The sequence below is a fragment of the Oncorhynchus gorbuscha genome, linkage group LG03, assembly GCF_021184085.1.
Source record: "Oncorhynchus gorbuscha isolate QuinsamMale2020 ecotype Even-year linkage group LG03, OgorEven_v1.0, whole genome shotgun sequence".
In the NCBI taxonomy this organism is placed as follows: Eukaryota; Metazoa; Chordata; class Actinopteri; order Salmoniformes; family Salmonidae; genus Oncorhynchus; species Oncorhynchus gorbuscha.
This window is the reverse complement of record NC_060175.1, coordinates 86,337,727-86,354,909: the sequence shown is the minus strand read 5'-3', so window position 1 is coordinate 86,354,909 and position 17,183 is coordinate 86,337,727. Positions and strand designations below refer to the sequence as shown.

Genomic DNA, 17,183 nt, shown 5'->3' with positions numbered 1-17,183 from the left:
ACCATAGACCTTATTTTCCGCGTTTATCCTAAAACCCTACAAAAACATTTTCCTATAGGCTTTGTCCAAAGAACCATGGCAGAGTTAGTGCCTACAAAAAAGACGCCATTACTATTGCTCTGTAGCAAAGTATAAATGTTTATGTTTTTCCACACGTGCGCTAGAAGTCTATTGGTCATTTGGGCTGCCTGTCATTCTATAATCGGATCCAACCATTGGCTAGCTAGACTTCCTGGGATTTTGGCGGTGGAGTAAACATGGCGGAAGATTTAAAAGGTAATTCTAGGGAAAATGTTGTATTTTGCTTATTTTCCTTCCGTAACAATAGCGGTTATACGACAATCACGCTTTTTTTTAAATACCATATAACGCGGAGTTGATTAGCGAAATGATGATGCACCACAGTGGTCGTAGCTATGCCATGCTGATTGTTTGATTTTCATTGATAAAATAGTGACTATCTACTATCACATTTTAAATAGTTAGCAACCTTGCTACTTAACGTTATGCACATACATAATGTTGAACATGTTGATAACTAAATGGAGTTATGATAGTTGATGATCGAAGCGACCACAGTTGTGTTCTTTGTGTAACATTAGCTAACGTTAATTAACTGGCTTGTCACTCACTGCAGGGTGCCAAGTTGTATGTAAAGTGACAACGAGCCAGTTGCAGACACTCTGTCGTCATGAAGGGATTGTGTGCTTGGATCTGGGGGTCATCAGGAAACAAATGCACAACTTCGAAGTGGAGTACCTGTGTGATTACAAGAGGACACTTGTTCCTGGTAGGAAGAGAGCCAATGCCACAGGAGTACCAAAGGTTAGAACAAGTTCTAGCTAAACTTTGGATTGATTTTGGTAGCTAGATATTCAATTGATCCAGCTTGCAGTGCTATACTCTGACGGACATCACAGGCAACATGAACTTGTTCTTTTCAGTTCTTAACTGATGTGGTGCTGTCACTGAAAGCATCCATCTGTACTTGAGAGAGAGAGAACTGCTCCCCTGCTCCAACCTCCAACCTGTATGTGTATGTGTGTCCTTCGGAGTGGTTGGGATAAAGCCGGAAGTCACATTTCTGTTGGCCTTGTGTACAATTGGAGGTCTAAAGTGATCTTTGTCTACCTTGTCATAGGGGCGCCAGAGTTCAGTATGACTCCTTTCAACTGCTGTTTTTCTTCCTAGGAGCGAGAGTTCTACTTGGTTAAATGGAAGGGTTACCCAGATCACATGAACACCTGGGAGCAGAGGAAAAACCTGCGGTGTGTGGAGCTTCTACGTCAGTTCTGGGACGATGTCTTCCTGGAGCTGCAGAGACAGAAAAAGACTGTAGTCCCCAACCGGTTTGAAACAGAGCTATCCTCTTACCTGGAGCAGAGGGCCAGGCATAGGCAGAGCCTGCAGAGGTGGGAGGCCCAGATCAACAGTGTTGGAGGCCTCACCAAACGCATCCTGGTCCGCAACCGTGTGGACCTGGAGGGCCCTCCGAATAACTTCACCTACATCAACAACTACAAGGTGTACAAGGGCTTGTATATATCCAGTACTTTGTATCAATGACATGTTTCAACTGTAGTGATGTTGCCCTCTTTATGCCTGCGGTATTATGCATCAGCAATGGAGTACAAATATAAAAAATATACGCTACCGGTCAAAAGTTTTAGAACACCTACTCATTCAAGGGTTTTAATTTATTTTTTACTATTTTCTACATTGTAGAATAATAGTGAGGACATCAAAACTATGCAATAACACATATGGAATCATGTAGTAACCAAAATGGTGTTTATTTGAGATTCTTTAAATAGCTCCCCTTTGCCTTGATGACAGCTTTGCACACTCTTGGTATTCATTCTCTTAACCAGCTTCATGAGGTAGTCACGTGGAATGGATTTCAATTAACAGGTGTGCTTTCTTAAAAGTTAATTTGTGGATTTTCTTTCCTTCTTAATGTGTTTGAGCCAATCAGTTGTGTTGTGACAAAGTAGGGGGTGTATACAGAAGCTAGCCCTATTTTGGCCAAGTTCATATTATGACAAGAACAGCTCAAATAAGCAAAGAGAAACGACAGTCCATCATTACTTTAAGACATGAATGTCAGTCAATCTGGAAAATGTCAAGAACTTTGAAAGTTTCATGTGCAGCAAAAACCATCAAGCACTGTGATGAAACTGGTTCTCATGAGGATCACCACAGGAATGGAAGTTACCTCTGCTGCAGAGGATAAGTTAACTAGTTACCAGCCTCTGAAATTGCAGTCCAAATACATGCTTCACAGATTTCAAGTAACAGACACATCCAACATCAACTGTTCAGAGGAGACTGTGTGAATCAGGCCTTCATGGTCAAATTGCTGCAAAGAAACCACCACTACTAAAGGACACCAATAATAAGAATAGACTTGCTCGGGCCAACTAACATGAGCAATGGACATTAGACTGGTGGAAATGTTGTTCTTTGGTCTGGAGTCCAAATTTGAGATTTTTGGTTCCAACTGCCATGTCTTTGTGAGACGCGTTATGGGTGAATGGATGATCTCCGCATGTGTAGTTCCCACCATGATGCATGGAGGAGAAGGTGTGATTGTGTGGGGGTGCTTTGCTGGTGACACTGTCTGATTTATTTAGAATTCAAGGCACTCTTAACCAACATGACTACCACAGCGTTCTGCAGCGATACACCATCCCATCTAGTCTGCACTTAGTCCCACTATCGTTTGTTTTTCAACAGGACAATGACGCAACACACCTCCGGGCTGTGTAAGGGCTATTTGACCAAGAAGGAAAGTGATGGCATGCTGTATCAGACGACCTGGCTTCCACAATCCCTGGGCCTGAACCAAATTGAGATGGTTTGGGATTAGTTGGACCGCAGAGTGCAGGAAATTCAGCCAACAAGTGCACAGCATATATGGGAACTCCTTCAAGACTGTTGGAAATGCATTCCAGGTGAAGCTTGTTGAGAGAATGCCAAGAGTGTGCAAAGCTGTCACCAAGGCAAAGGATGGCTATTTGAAGAATCTAAAAATATATATATATATATATATTTTTTTTAACACTTTATGGTTACTACATAATTCCATATGTGTTATTTTATAGTTTAAATATCTTCACTATTATTCTATAATGTAGAAAAAGTTTTAAATAAAGAAAAACCCTTGAATGAGTAGGTGTTCTAAAACTTTTGCCCGGTAGTGTATATAGAAATCAAAGCTTTTTTCCTAGGTGGGTGAGGGCATTTCGATGACGACGATGGCAGTGGGGTGTGAGTGTACCAACTGTTTGGAGAACCCTGTGGGTGGTTGCTGCCCAGGAGTATCGGGACATGGCTTTGCCTACAACGAGTGTGGGCAGGTGAAGGTTAAGCCTGGGGAGCCCATCTATGAGTGCAACAATATGTGTCGCTGTGGACCAAACTGCCCCAACAGAGTGGTACAGAGAGGGATCCAGCATATCCTCTGCATCTTCAAAACAGACAACGGGCGGGGGTGGGGAGTACGGACCTCTGAGCGTATCAGAAGGCATTCCTTTGTCATGGAGTATGTTGGAGAGGTAAAAAAGACAACTTTGGTTATAGAGACCACATATTTGGTGCTTGGTTTCTATTATCAGTAACATTTGACAAGCGAACATCAACATACTAACTCGTAGATTTCATCTCATGCAGGACTTGGTGTATCCTGGCTGTGTTATAGTGTAGGGTGGTTCTCTCTTGTGATTGGCTGTGCTGTGTTCCATCCAGATCATCACTACAGAGGAGGCAGAGAGGCGGGGTCAGGTCTATGACAGACAGGGAGCAACGTACCTGTTTGACCTGGACTATGTGGAGGATGAGTACACCATTGATGCTGCTCACTATGGAAATGTATCCCACTTCGTCAACCACAGTGTGAGTAGTTCAAGTTCCATTTATTGGCGTTTGTAGGCACAAGTACATAGGCTAGATTGGAATTTCTCTGTGATAAGGCTATGTTTGAGTGTCCTAAAATAAATTTAAAAATCATCTTCACCTTTCCTACCTCTATCCCACAGTGCAACCCTAACCTGCAGGTGTATAACGTATTCATAGACAACCTGGATGAGCGACTGCCACGTCTGGCTTTCTTCTCAAACCGTGGTATCAGCGCTGGGGAAGAGCTCACCTTCGACTACAATATGCAGAGTAGGTTTCATCTGATATATCATATCTCCACAGATCCTAAGATCACTGCAATTAAAGATATGGAAATACAGTGAAGAACTGCATTTTTGAGAGGATACAAAATGGAGTAGGAATTCATATGCCTGATATAGAGCAGATGGAAAGGACTCAGGGTAAGACTAAGGACCACCCATTTAGGTCATAGAGCAACCTGTTTCAAGATAACACAATCTATAATTTGTCTGTCTTCTGTTCTTTTTCTAGTTGATCCAATAGATGTGGAGAGTACAAAGATGGACTCCAATTTCAGCATGACTATTTCACCCAAAAAGGCTTCTCTTGTGACTGGATCACCCAAGAAGATTCACATGACTGGATCACCCAAAAAGGATCCTCTCATGATTGGATCACCCAAAAAGGATCCTCTCATGATTGGATCACCCAAAAAGGATCCTCTCATGATTGGATCACCCAAAAAGGATCCTCTCATGATTGGATCACCCAAAAAGGATCCTCTCATGATTGGATCACCCAAAAAGGATCCTCTCATGATTGGATCACCCAAAAAGGATCCTCTCATGATTGGATCACCCAAAAAGGATCCTCTCATGGCTGGAACACCAAAAAAACGTGCGCGCATGGAGTGCAAGTGTGGGACAGACAATTGCAGGGGGTACTTGTTTTAGGGTTGCAGCAAGGACAAATTTATACATTTGACTTTTCCACGATTGTCATCATGACAATTAATTTATTTCTGGCATTTTAAATGTATACTATGATGTCTGTGAATATTTTGCCCTATTTGATCATAATCTATTCATTAGTGTTTGGGGCATCTTTTATTTGTTTCTTACATGTTTAAAAAAATAAAAGAAAGTTATTTGGTTTTAGTATACAACACTCAAATCCAATTTGTTTGCTATCCGATCTCATTGAATGTACACTACCTTTCAAAAGTTTTGAGGTCACTTAGAAATGTTCTTGTTTTTGAAAGAAAAACACTTTGTCCATTAAATAACATCAAATTGATCCGAAATACAGTGTAGAGATTGTTAATGTTGTAAATTACTATTACTATAGCTGGAAACGGCAGATTTATATTTTTAAAAATGTAATGGAAAATCTACAGAGGCCCATTATCAGCAACCATCACTCCTGTGTTCCAATGGCACGTTGTGTTAGCTAATCCAAGTTTATAATTTAAAAGGCTAATTGATCATTAGAAAACCCTTTTGCAATTATGTTAGCACAGCTGAAAGCGGTTGGGCTGATTAAAGAAGCCATAAAACTGGCCTCCTTTAGACTAGTAGAGTATCTGGAGCATCAGCATTTGTGGGTTCAATTACAGGCTCAAAATGTCCAGAAACAAAGGACTTTCTTCTGAAACTAGTCAGTTCATTCTTGTGCTGAGAAATTAAGGCTATTCCATTTGAGAAATTGCCAAGAAACTGAAGCTCTCGTACAGCGCTGTGTACTACTCCCTTCACAGAACAGCGCAAACAAACTCTAACCAGAATAGAAGTGGGAGGCCCCGGTGCACAACTGAGCAAGAAGACAAGAACATTAGTGTCTAGTTTGAGAAACAGATGCCTCACAAGTCCTCAACTGGCAGCTTCATCAAATAGTACCTGCAAAACACCAGTATCAATGTCAACAGTGAAGAGGCGACTGAGATGCTGGCCTTCTAGGCATAGTTGCAAACAAAAAGACATCTCAGACTGGCCAATAAGAAGAAAAGATTAAGATTGTCAAAAGAACACACACACTGGACAGAGGAACTCTGTTCTGTGAAGGGAGTCATACACAGTGTTATACGAGATATTACGTTTCTTGGCCATTTCAAGCATGGAATAGCCTTCATTTCTCAGAACAAGAATAGACGAGTTTCAGAAGAAAGTCCTTTGTTTCTGGCCATTTTGAGCCTCTAATTGAACCCACAAATGCTGATGCTCCAGATACTCTACTAGTCTAAAGAAGGCCAGTTTTATTGCTTATTTAATCAGCCCAACCATTTTCAGCTGTGCTAACATAATTGAGAAAGGGTTTTCTAATGATCAATTAGTCTTTCAAAATGATAACTTGGATTAGCTAACACAATGTGTCATTGGAATACAGGAGTGATGGTTGCTGATAATGGGCCTGTGTACACCTATGTAGATATTCCATAAAAAATCAGCCGTTTCCAGCTACAATAGTCATTTACAACATTAACCATGTCTACACTGTATTTCTGATCCATTTGATGTTATTTTAATGGAAAAAATGTGCATTTCTTTCAAAAACAATGATATTTATCAGTGACCCCAAACATTTTTGAATGGTAGTGTGTATATAGAAATGCATATACATGCTGAATAACTACTCTTCCTTTTCATGTAATCATGTGTTGTACAACACTGGCGTGTGAAAGTTAAAAAGGTGTGTCCTACGGCTTCTTAGGAACAGGAGCCATTGATAGAGTTTGGAAAGTGCTTTATGACTGGGTTGCAATAGGCTGGCAAGGCATCAATTATACGCTGTAGGCCTGTCTCTCACTGTTTGAGGCCTCCTTCATTGGTGGATGGAGCTACCGCCCCTCATTGAGGTTGCAATATGTTACAAAGGCCACATTCCAATTGTCGGAACTCTTCCCAGTGTGCATTCCAGTCATGTAATTTGACCAGACATTCCATAAAGGATGTCATTCAGTTGCCAAAGCTACACTGTATATTGAGCATGCTACTCATCTTGGTCCAGATCATTCTGTAAATAAATGTCCTTTTTATTTTTAAGAGTAAAACTAGCTAAATTTATATTTTATTATACCCACTGAATGTTGACCTCAAGTTGTTTTTCTTTCGTTAATTGCTAAGGATATGGGTCCTATTGAAACTTGAAGTCAGCACTCAGAAGCCAGATCAAAATGCATCAAAAGTAGACTTTATTGGTGAGTGGAAAAACAACTGCCACTTCAAATGCTCTACAAGATAATATATTACAAAAGAATGCCAGGCCCCTAATCTTCAACCCCAGTTCACTTCTCAGTTTTAGTTTTTTTTGCCTAAAATGACATACACAAATCTAACTGCCTGTAGCTCAGGATCTGAAGCAAGGATATGCATATTCTTGATACTTTTTGAAAGGAAACACTTTGATGTTTGTGGAAATGTGAAATGGATGTAGGAGACTATAACACATTAGATCTGGTAAAAGATAATACGAAGAAAAAAACATGCTTTTTTGTATTTTGTTTGTACCATCACTTTTGAAATGCAAGAGAAAGGCCTTAATGTATTATTCCAGCTGCAATTTAGAGTTTGGCCACTAGATGGCAGCAGTGTATGCGTGCAAAGTTTTAGACTGATCCAATGAACCATTGCATTTATTTTCAACCTTTTGTATCAAGACTGCCCAAATGTGCCTAAGTGGTTTATTAATACATTTTTTAGTTCATAACTGTGCTCTCTCCTCAAACAATAGCATGGTATTATTCCACTGTAATAGCTACTGTAAATTACACAGTGCTGTTAGATTAACAAGAATTGAAGCTTTCTGCCAATATCAGATATGTCTATGTCCTGGGAAATAATCTTGTTACTTACAACCTTATGGTAATTGCATTAGCCTACGTTAGCTCAACCGTCCCGTGGGGGACCCGCCGATCCTGTAGAGGTTTCAAGTCAGAACTAATTAACACTGAATTTCAAACATTCCATGATGGTGAAATAAACTACAAAATCAAATGGATCTTGTTCCAATGCACATGAGATTCTTTCCAGTCTAGACTGCAGTTGATCATAACCTACACTGAGTGTACAAAACATATCATGGAAAGAGCAGGTTTTCCTAGACTGACCGGTTGAATACATGTGAAAGCAATGATCCCTTATTGATATCACTTGTTAAATCCTCTTCAATCAAGGTAGATGAAGTGGAGGAGACAGGTTAAAGAAGGATTTTTAAGCCTTGAGACAATTGAGACCTCGATTGTGTATGTGTGCCATTGAGGGGTATGGTAGTAAAAAAAAAAAGATTGAAGTGCCTTTTGAACGGGGTATGGTAGTAAGTGCCAGGCGCACCAGTTTGTGTGTGTCAAGAACTGCAACGCTGCTGTTTGTTTTTATGGTCAACGGATTCCCGTGTGTATCAAGAATGGTCCACCACCCAAAGGACATCCATCCAACTTGACACAACTGTGGAAAGCATTGAAGTCAACATTGGCCAGCATACCGGTGGAACACTTTCGACACCCTGTAGAGTCCATGCCCTGACGAATTGAAGCTGTTCTGAGGGTAATATGGGGGAGTGCAACTCAAAAGTTTTGTACACAGTATATCCTGCTATTCATGGTGACGTTGCAATCCCCTCTATTGAACTAAAGAAAATCAGTTTTAACATGTTAATGAGATAATCTACTGAGAATGTACTTACTAGTATTACTACAAACCTGCTTCTCATACTGCATGTCTCCACACACACATCATCTGCACATTACAAATGAAACAAAGTCATAATACATTTGCAAAAATAGTAGCGTCTGATAAACATTCTCTTTACAAAAAAAGGTCAGATAGGCATTTCTGTATGCTACAAACAAAACACCCCAATCACACGATATAGTAGTGCATCATGTGATGGTGAACACAAACAGCTCATGGCGGTGCAGCTGTTGGTGTTGTCTAGTCCTGCTGTAGGTGGGCAGGTGGGCCCTCAGCACTTTCCTCAAGTCCTCATTGAGCAGGAGGCAGAAGATAGGGTTGACTCCTGCTTGGGCGAAGCTCATCCACACTGTGATGGAGAGGTACCTGTGAGGGATGGAGCAGGACTTGACAAACACCCTCCAGAAACAGGCCACTATGTAGGGAGCCCAGAGCACCAGGAAGAGCAGGGTGATGATGTAGAACATCCTGCCTAGCCTCCTCTCAGATCTGACCTCCTCCATGCCCAGCAGGCGCTGCTGCTGCTGGTTGTGCAAAGTCTGCCTGATGCCCAGCAGGGTGGGGGGCATTGGGCCTCGGCCAAAGCCTGCGATCCAGTTGGCTGCTGCCTGACCCGTGGCACCCGGGCCGTGGAAGGTCCAGTTCTGGCTGATGGCTGGCATTAGCTGGACAGGCTTCATCTTGCGATGCTTGTATTCAAACAGCAGGAGTTTGGTGTAGAAACCGTGAGTGGCCAGGACCACTATGGCCAGCATGAGCATGAAGCCCAGAGTGTCATTGGTCTTAAGGTAGCGATGCTCGAAAATGCACTGGTCCTCGTCTTGAATGAACTTGTATGTCCCCACGTCAAAGACAGGCGGAGACGCCATGGCAATGGCCAAAGTCCAGACCATGCAGATGATGGCAGCGCAGGTCCAGACCGTCATGCGTTTGGCGTAGAAGCGGTGGTGGGTGATGGCCAGGTAGCGGGTCACAGCCACACAGAACAGCATGAAGGCAGCATGAAAACAGAAGAGCACAGCGAGGAAGGCCACCAGCTTACAGCTGAAGGCACTGTAGGTCCATGCTGAGCTGTTGTGGACAGACACCAGGACGAAGGGGAAGCAGGCAGCAGAACGGATGACATCAGCTAGGCAAAGGTCCAGCAGAAAGAAATAGGGGGCCTTGTGAAGGGCCCGGTCTCGGAGGACCAGCAGAGACACCAGCAGGTTGCCTGCTAGGCTGACACAGAGGATCAGGCCCAGGAACACCAACTTGATATAGGTGGACACGGCCGCAGCTGAGATTCCTTCACTGCTGGTGCTGCTAATACTACTGGCCCTCTGTGAGGCCAACACTGCCAGCAGGCTCCCTGGGCCATCTATGCCAAAGATCTGGGTCTGGTTAGACATGCCTTCAACTCTCTGATTCTAGGGGTAGGGGTGCGAGGGTAATTCTACCCCCTCTCTCTCGGACCGACGCCACTCTTCCGCCTATGGTACGGCAGCCCTCCTATCGTCCGTCCTGGGGTTTTCTTCCTTTGTCCCGCCTCTTACAGGGATATGTGAGGATCCATTCTAGATAACAGGCTCATTTGTCTCCATTACATTTAGCACCTGTGAACAAAGGAACAGAAGACAGTGCATTGACACTAACTCCAGGAGGACATAGCTAACATATTTATACATTTACCAGAGAGCAATCATCTGTAAAACAGGCAGCCTTGGCTCATACCTTTGTCAGACCGATTCGGATCCATAAAAACAACATGGAAAACTAAAACATGGCTTCCAGAAACGTGTGTTGGGCAACAGTGAGGATAACTCCACCTTCCTGTCTTTCTATTGCTGGGATCAAATCAGCAGTTCTCCAGCATGCCCGCTCCTTGGCGCTCTCAATAATTACCTTGCCTGTTGCTAAGATACAACAGCTCACATACTTTGTTCAGGAGTGTAGGTGTTTGAGTGCATGCATGGGGGTGTATAGGGGATGGAGCAGAGGACAATCAATCAGGTACAATAAGACAGACCACAATAGAGCAACTAATTCACATTCTAAATGTGAAAATAGTGTTTGTGCCAAAAAAGGGTACTTAAAATTGATTGTATGTGATTAAAAAGACACTGTAAAATGGAAATAAAGATTCCATTTGGGCCTACAGCTGAACAAAGGAGTTGGGAAGCAGATGTGGGTCTATGAGTATATCTGAGAGTGATTGATTAACCTGTTGACTTCATAGAATATAAACGATACCCTAATATTTGAATACATAGGCCATGAACAATGTAGGCCTAAACGTAATACCAATATAGCAAGGAAATGTTTACATTGCATGCAGGGCATTGAAGAGGAAACTAGATTATTTTTTGCATATTAGAATACCATAACCCAAACATGTTGTAACTTAATTGTAGAAGCCGCAGGTACAATAAAGAAATCTAACTAACTGACCTTCGGGAATTCTTTGTTGTGCCCAGCACTCAAGCATTTAGCACCATGGACAGCGCCACACCAGCGCGAACTAAAACAAAGGACTGATCGCAGATTTATCAGCACCACTGCCACTGAACAGCGCCGCGCCCAGGCAACTCATATAACGATAAGGACGCACCTGTTGTTGGAGCTGGGTCTGCAGGGAGGCCTAAATAAATGGAAGATTATTGCAATACTGCTTTCATCCCAAATAAGACTGTGGATTTATGCAATCTTAATCATAGGCCTTGCTACTAATGACTAGCTTTGATTAGAAACATATTTCTGCATTAACTCAAATCACTTAATCAATGCGTTGACTTTTTATATGTTTTAAGTAATGCCCCGTGAGCATCCAGCATGAGAAAGAGATATAAACAGGTGGATCATCATGTTCCATTTGGTAATTTGATTCATATACAGAAATAACTTACCTTCGATTTCTGGGATTTGTAAAGATGCGGGAAACCTCAGTCAGAGAGGCGACACTGACACTGATATTAACACATTCTTCAGTCAATATTGAAACGACCACACTCAAGATAGGCTATGTCTGTCCTCTGAGCGATGATACGATTCGGCCACAGGTAGCCTAATGTTCACTGAGCCTCTTAAACATAAGTTTCACACAGACAAAGGTTGTGTCCAATTTTCGTGTCCATCATTCCATGTAATTTGTACGATCTTCGGATGTATTGTCACGTCGAGGTAAATATAGAGTCTAAAGACAATTTAGGAGAGGTTACAGCACGTAGGCGGCTAGCTTCTATGTAGCCTGCAATACAACCTATCTTCCTCTATATCGTCAGATCTAAGATTTTCATAGCGGTGAAATATCGAGTTTCCCTTGATGAACGTCTTGACGCTCCTTGTTTATGCATTTCCATCCATCCGTCTTCAAAATAACCTCGATGAATCTCTATTTTCATTATTTAGAAGTGAACGCTGTGCATTTATTAACCCCGTCATTTGTAGCCAGTCTGTTTTTTTTTGTCAGGTGAAGGTCCACATTGCATTTGTCTGCCTAATTCTAGCGGACCGCATTTGATTTGGCATATTGAAAATTATAATTATTGGAATTCCTATCGCATTACGGTCAAACTAAAAAAGGTTGAGTATTTAAATGAATGATTTTAAAGTAATCCCAATTAATTAAATGGCTGCTTGTGTGGATGCTGCTCGCCTATTCGCGGAGTTCGTCGGTTCTATTCGTAGGGGAGAGAGAGCGTCAGAGAGAGAGAGAGAGACTGAGAGCGTCAGGGTCATAACTAAATCTATGAAATACAACGCGATAAATTAAAAATCATTTAGATAAACACCTGAAAAAAAGTGATTAACTCATGTTTGGTATTTCTTGGATGGGGGGCTAATCCCTATCAACTCATGATTTTCCCTTGTAAGGTGCCTTCAGAAACTATTCAGACCCATCGACTCTTTCCACATTTTTGTTATGTTACAGCCTTATTCTAAAATTGATTAAATAAAACAATATCCTTAGTAATCTACACACAATTCAGCATAATGACATTGCGAAAACATTTTTGGGGGAATTTTTGCAAATGTATTACAAACAAAAACAGCAATACATTATTTTCATAAGAATTCAGACATTTTGCTATGAGGCTCGAAATTTAGCTTTTTATACATTTTTGCAAATGTATTAAAAGTACAGAACATTAATACCTTATTTACATAAGTATTCAGACCCTCTGCTACGAGACTTGAAATTGAGCTCAGGTTCATCCTGTTCCCATTGATCATCCTTGAGATGTTTCTACAACTTGATTGGAGTCCACCTGTGGGAAATTCAATTGATTGGACATGATTTGGAAAGGCTTGCACCCGTCTAAATAAGGTCCCACTGTGACAGTGCATGTTAGAGGAAAAACCAAGTCATGAGGTCGAAGGAATTGTCTGTAGAGCTCAGAGACAGGATTGAGTAGCACGACAAACTGAGAAATCAGGGGATAAAGGCCTTGGTCAGGGAGGGGATAAAGGCCTTGGTCAGGGAGGGGACCAAGAACCCGATGGTCACTCTGACAGAGCTCTAGAGTTCCTCTGTGGAGATGGGAGAACCTTCCAGAAGGACAACCATCTCTGCAGCACTCCACCAATTAGGCATTTATGGTAGAGTGGCAAGACGGAAGCCACTTTTTGGAGTTTGCCAAAAGGCACCTAAAGACTCTCAGACTATGAGAAACAAGATTATCTGGTCTGATGAAACCAAGATTGAACTCTTTGGCCTGAATGCCAAGCGTCACGTCTGGAGGAAACCTGGCACCATCCCTACGGTGAAGCATAGGTGGCAGCATCATGCTGTGGGGATGTTTTTCAGCGGCTGGGACTGGGAGACTGGTCAGGATCGAGGCAAAGATGAATGGAGCAAATTACAGAGAGATTCTTGATGAAAACCTGTTCCAGACCGCTTCAGGACCTCAGACTGGGCCGAAGGTTCACCTTCCAACAGGACAACGACCCCAAGCACACAGCCAAGACAATGCAGGAGTGGCTTCAGTATAAGTCTCTGAATGTCCTTGAGTAGCCCAGCCAGAGCCCGGACTTGAACCTAATTGAACATCTCTGGAGAGATCTGAAAATAGCTGTGCAGCAACACTCCCCATCCAACCTGACAAAGGTTGAGAGGATCTGCAGAGAAGAATGGGAGAAACTCCCCAAATACAGGTGTGCCAAGCTTGTGGCATCATACCCAAGAAGACTACCTGTATTCACTGCCAAATGCGCTTCAACAAAGTACTGAGTAAAGGGTCTGAATATTTATGTAAATATTATATTTCAGTTTTTGATATTTTATAAATGTGCAAACATTTAAAAAAATAAAATAAAATAAAAAGTTTTGTCTTTGTCATTATGGGGTATTGTGTGTAGATTGATGAGGGGGAAAAAACGATTTAATACATTTTAGAATAAGGCTTTAATGTAACAAAAAAATGTAAATAGTCAAGGGGTCTGAATACTTTTCGAAGGCACGGTATGTGTGAAAGATCAAACATCAGGACTTCGGAGTGGAAATACATTGTGACTATAATCAATTCTGAACAACCTATGTGTCATAGAAACGGTTACAAAGACCAACAGTGATTATAAAACACCTCTATAAGAGTAAAATATCTTAAAGGTTAGATATTTTATAGCTATACAAACATACTGTATGTTAACAAGCCAAAAAGGGACAAGACTGCCATCACTTTTGTCTGTGTAGTCAACAACATTCGCTGGGGGGCTACCCTGGCAAATTATCGACCTTTAAAGACTGATCTCAGTTTATAATGGCGGCTCTGGCCTCTGTAGCATGACACCGTGACTTCACTGCAATGCATGACCTTTTCAGTAATATTAGCAGCTCATGTTGCCTGGGGATATTTCCATTTGATCCAGGCCTGAGACACTTTGTGATTACCCTCTGTTCTAGCTGGCCAATCAGCTAGAGCAGGGTTCCCCAACTGAATTTTGCCCACTGGTGATTTTATTTTGTTCCCCAATTATTCTGAGCAAAACATTATATTTAATATATTTTTCTTGTGAATTTTCATTGTTGGACACAAGACATAATCATTTCAAACCTTGCTTGCATTTGTATATGATCACATGCGTGGAAATACTTGGGAACAGTTTTCCTTAATTAAAATCACTTGGATTTCCTAAATGATTATGAATTAGTCAAATTGTCTATCTGTCCCGTGTTTTATGATTCTGATTATCTGGACCAGTCCAGTGACTGCTGTGAAAGGACAGCTGACAACATAGGAAAGTCTGTGTGACAGCTTGGAGAGACAGCTGACCGGAGGGAATAGACCCCACTGGGGCTGTCATGGGTTAGCTACCCATGTTGGCAGTCTCCGACGCTGTTTCAGTATGTTGGAGACACCCGCTAAGTGCTACTGAAAGTCAACAAAGGAACATACCCCTAGAGCCTGCGAGAGCTGGGGCGCAAGATGGCTCAACGACTGATCACACGGTTACGGACCCAGGAACGGAAACGACTACGAGTAGGAACACAGCACATGAGACAACCATAACAGCAGCAGGACACACACTTCAGGTGTGCAGCTGTGGTTGGGAGAGAGTAACATCGGCAAGGGGGTTAAGGATCCATCAAGGGAGGAAAAGGTGCTTGTTAGAGAAGCAGAGACAGGGACCTCGCATTGACCAGTACTTCTTACGAAGCAGCCAGTCAAATCAGTCGAATGAAGCACAGCGACGGGACGCAAACCAAAGTTCGCAGAGCATCAGCACCCCTGTAACTGAGGAGGATAACACAAGCACAGAAATGCCGGTGGATGAACTCACCCAACCACAGAGACCTCTAAAAGAGGAAAAGATCAAAGGGCACAGACCGAGTGTGAAGTGGCCCAAAGCCGTTGAAAAGAGAGAGTGGGAAACAATCAACAACGACCTGACAAAAATCTTGGAACAACAGGTAGGAACAGCAGAGAAAAAGCTTGAAAGGATGGGAGACATTATCTACTACTATGGAGAAGAGCGCTTTGGCGTAAACGAAAGGAGAAGTGGCAAGACACCTCCCACGCCAGCCAAATCTAGGAGACAGCAGGAGATCGAGATACTTGTCAGAGAGAGAAGGCAGCTGAGGAAGCAGTGGAAGAAGGCCTCTGATGCAGAGAGAGAAGGTCTCATGCTACTCCAAGCAGACATTAAATGTCGGCTGGCAACCTTGCGAAGAGCGGAAAACTTAAGGAAACTTCGTAGGAAGAAGGAACACTCAAGAACACGGTTCTATAAAAAACCCTTTAAGTTTGTCAAAGATCTCTTCGCAAAGGAAAAGTGCATAATCCTAAAAACTACAAAGCCTGAACTGGAAGAACATCTGGAAAAGGTCCACCAGGACATGAAAAGGCATGAGCAGATAATCATCCCACATGACATCCCACATATTCAACCACCAGAATTCAATCTGGACACTGACCCTCCAAAATGGAGGGAAGTAGAGAACGTTGTCCGAAGAGCAAGAGCGGCCTCGGCTCCTGGGTCTAATGGAGTACCATACAAGCTCTACAAGAACGCCCCGGATGTTCTACGCTTTCTTTGGAGGCTCATGAGGATAGTGTGGCAGAAGGAAATAATACCAAAGGCATGGCGAAGGGCTGGTGGTGTGCTAATCCCGAAAGAGAAGGATGCGACAGACATCAGTCAATTCCGACCAATCTCCCTTCTCAACGTCGAAGGGAAGATCTTTTTCAGTATAATAGCACAGAGGCTGTCCACTTATCTGGAAAGGAACAAGTACATTGATACATCTGTACAGAAAGCAGGCATTCCTGATTTCTCTGGTTGCCTGGAACATACTAGTATGATTTGGCACCAGATCCAAACAGCTAAGAAGGACAAGAGAGACCTCTATGTCATCTTCCTCGACTTGGCCAATGCCTTTGGCTCAGTTCCGCATGAACTCCTCTGGGAATCCTTCAACATTTTCCACGTACCAGAACCCATCACTACACTGGTAAAGGCCTATTTCCAAGATCTGCAATTGTGTTTCACAACACCTGACTTCACAACAACATGGCAGCGCTTGGAAGTAGGCATAATGGCAGGCTGTACAATTTCTCCTCTGGCCTTCACTATGGCCATGGAAGTCATCATCAGGGCATCGAGATGGGTGGTCGGCGGTGAGAGAACTAAGGAAGGGCTCCGTCTCCCACCTATCCGAGCATACATGGATGACATGACTACACTGACCACCACTGCAGCATGCACCAGGCGGCTACTTGCAAAACTGCAGGATAACATCAAGTGGGCACGGATGAAAATCAAGCCAAGCAAATCTCGAAGCATCTCCATAGTCAAGGGACAGCTTAAAGATGTGAGGTTCTGCATTGGAGATGACCCGATACCAACGGTGTCTGAGCAACCCATCAAGAGCCTGGGTAGATGGTACAACGAAAGCCTCCGGGATAAAGATCAAGTGCAGCAAGTAAGGCAGGACATCGCCGACGGTCTTGAGAACATCAACAAGACCCTACTGCCTGGGAGGCTCAAGCTCTGGTGCCTACAGTTTGGACTTCTCCCCCGGGTAATGTGGCCAATCACCGTCTATGAGGTCCCAATAACAACAGTGGAGAAGATGGAGCGAACCATTACCTCATACGTGAAGAAATGGCTGGGTGTCCCACGATGCCTGAGTAACATCGG

General features: G+C 42.8%; 2 protein-coding genes across 5 annotated transcripts; one reads left to right on the top strand and one right to left on the bottom strand.

Moving 5' to 3' along the window:
- Positions 1-61: 61 nt before the first annotated feature.
- Positions 62-5,039, top strand: LOC124022560 (histone-lysine N-methyltransferase SUV39H1-like). Of its 3 annotated transcripts, none has more exons than XM_046337409.1 (7): positions 62-276; positions 638-825; positions 1,192-1,524; positions 3,231-3,557; positions 3,748-3,894; positions 4,038-4,167; positions 4,411-5,039. In XM_046337409.1, exons 1-7 carry the CDS (start codon positions 258-260, stop codon positions 4,830-4,832), a joined length of 1,566 nt encoding a protein of 521 aa, XP_046193365.1. In that variant the 5' UTR covers positions 62-257; the 3' UTR covers positions 4,833-5,039. The 3 variants fall into 3 exon arrangements, with proteins under 3 accessions (XP_046193365.1, XP_046193366.1, XP_046193367.1); XM_046337410.1 differs by lacking the exon at positions 62-276 and adding an exon at positions 945-1,030 and having other exon boundaries at positions 687-825; XM_046337411.1 differs by lacking the exon at positions 62-276 and adding an exon at positions 945-1,036 and having other exon boundaries at positions 687-825.
- Positions 5,040-7,678: 2,639 nt separating this feature from the next.
- LOC124022534 (probable G-protein coupled receptor 173) lies at positions 7,679-12,336 on the bottom strand. 2 transcript variants are annotated; one of them, XM_046337406.1, is made up of 2 exons: positions 11,450-12,336; positions 7,679-10,159 (listed from the first exon to the last, which is right to left on the bottom strand). In XM_046337406.1, the coding sequence occupies exon 2, from the start codon at positions 9,953-9,955 to the stop codon at positions 8,753-8,755; it is 1,203 nt and encodes a 400-aa protein (XP_046193362.1). In that variant the 5' UTR covers positions 9,956-10,159; positions 11,450-12,336; the 3' UTR covers positions 7,679-8,752. The 2 variants fall into 2 exon arrangements, with proteins under 2 accessions (XP_046193362.1, XP_046193363.1); XM_046337407.1 differs by lacking the exon at positions 11,450-12,336 and adding an exon at positions 10,995-11,345.
- Positions 12,337-17,183: the final 4,847 nt, after the last annotated feature.

Excerpts from the sequence above, each read along its gene's own strand:
- LOC124022560 (XM_046337409.1), top strand. Across the intron at positions 3,558-3,747 it reads TCATGGAGTATGTTGGAGAG|ATCATCACTACAGAGGAGGC; the intron begins GTAAAAAAGACA and ends TGTTCCATCCAG. Across the intron at positions 4,168-4,410 it reads CTTCGACTACAATATGCAGA|TTGATCCAATAGATGTGGAG; the intron begins GTAGGTTTCATC and ends TTCTTTTTCTAG.
- LOC124022534 (XM_046337406.1), bottom strand. The coding sequence starts at position 9,955 with ATGTCTAACCAGACCCAGATCTTTGGCATAGATGGCCCAGGGAGCCTG.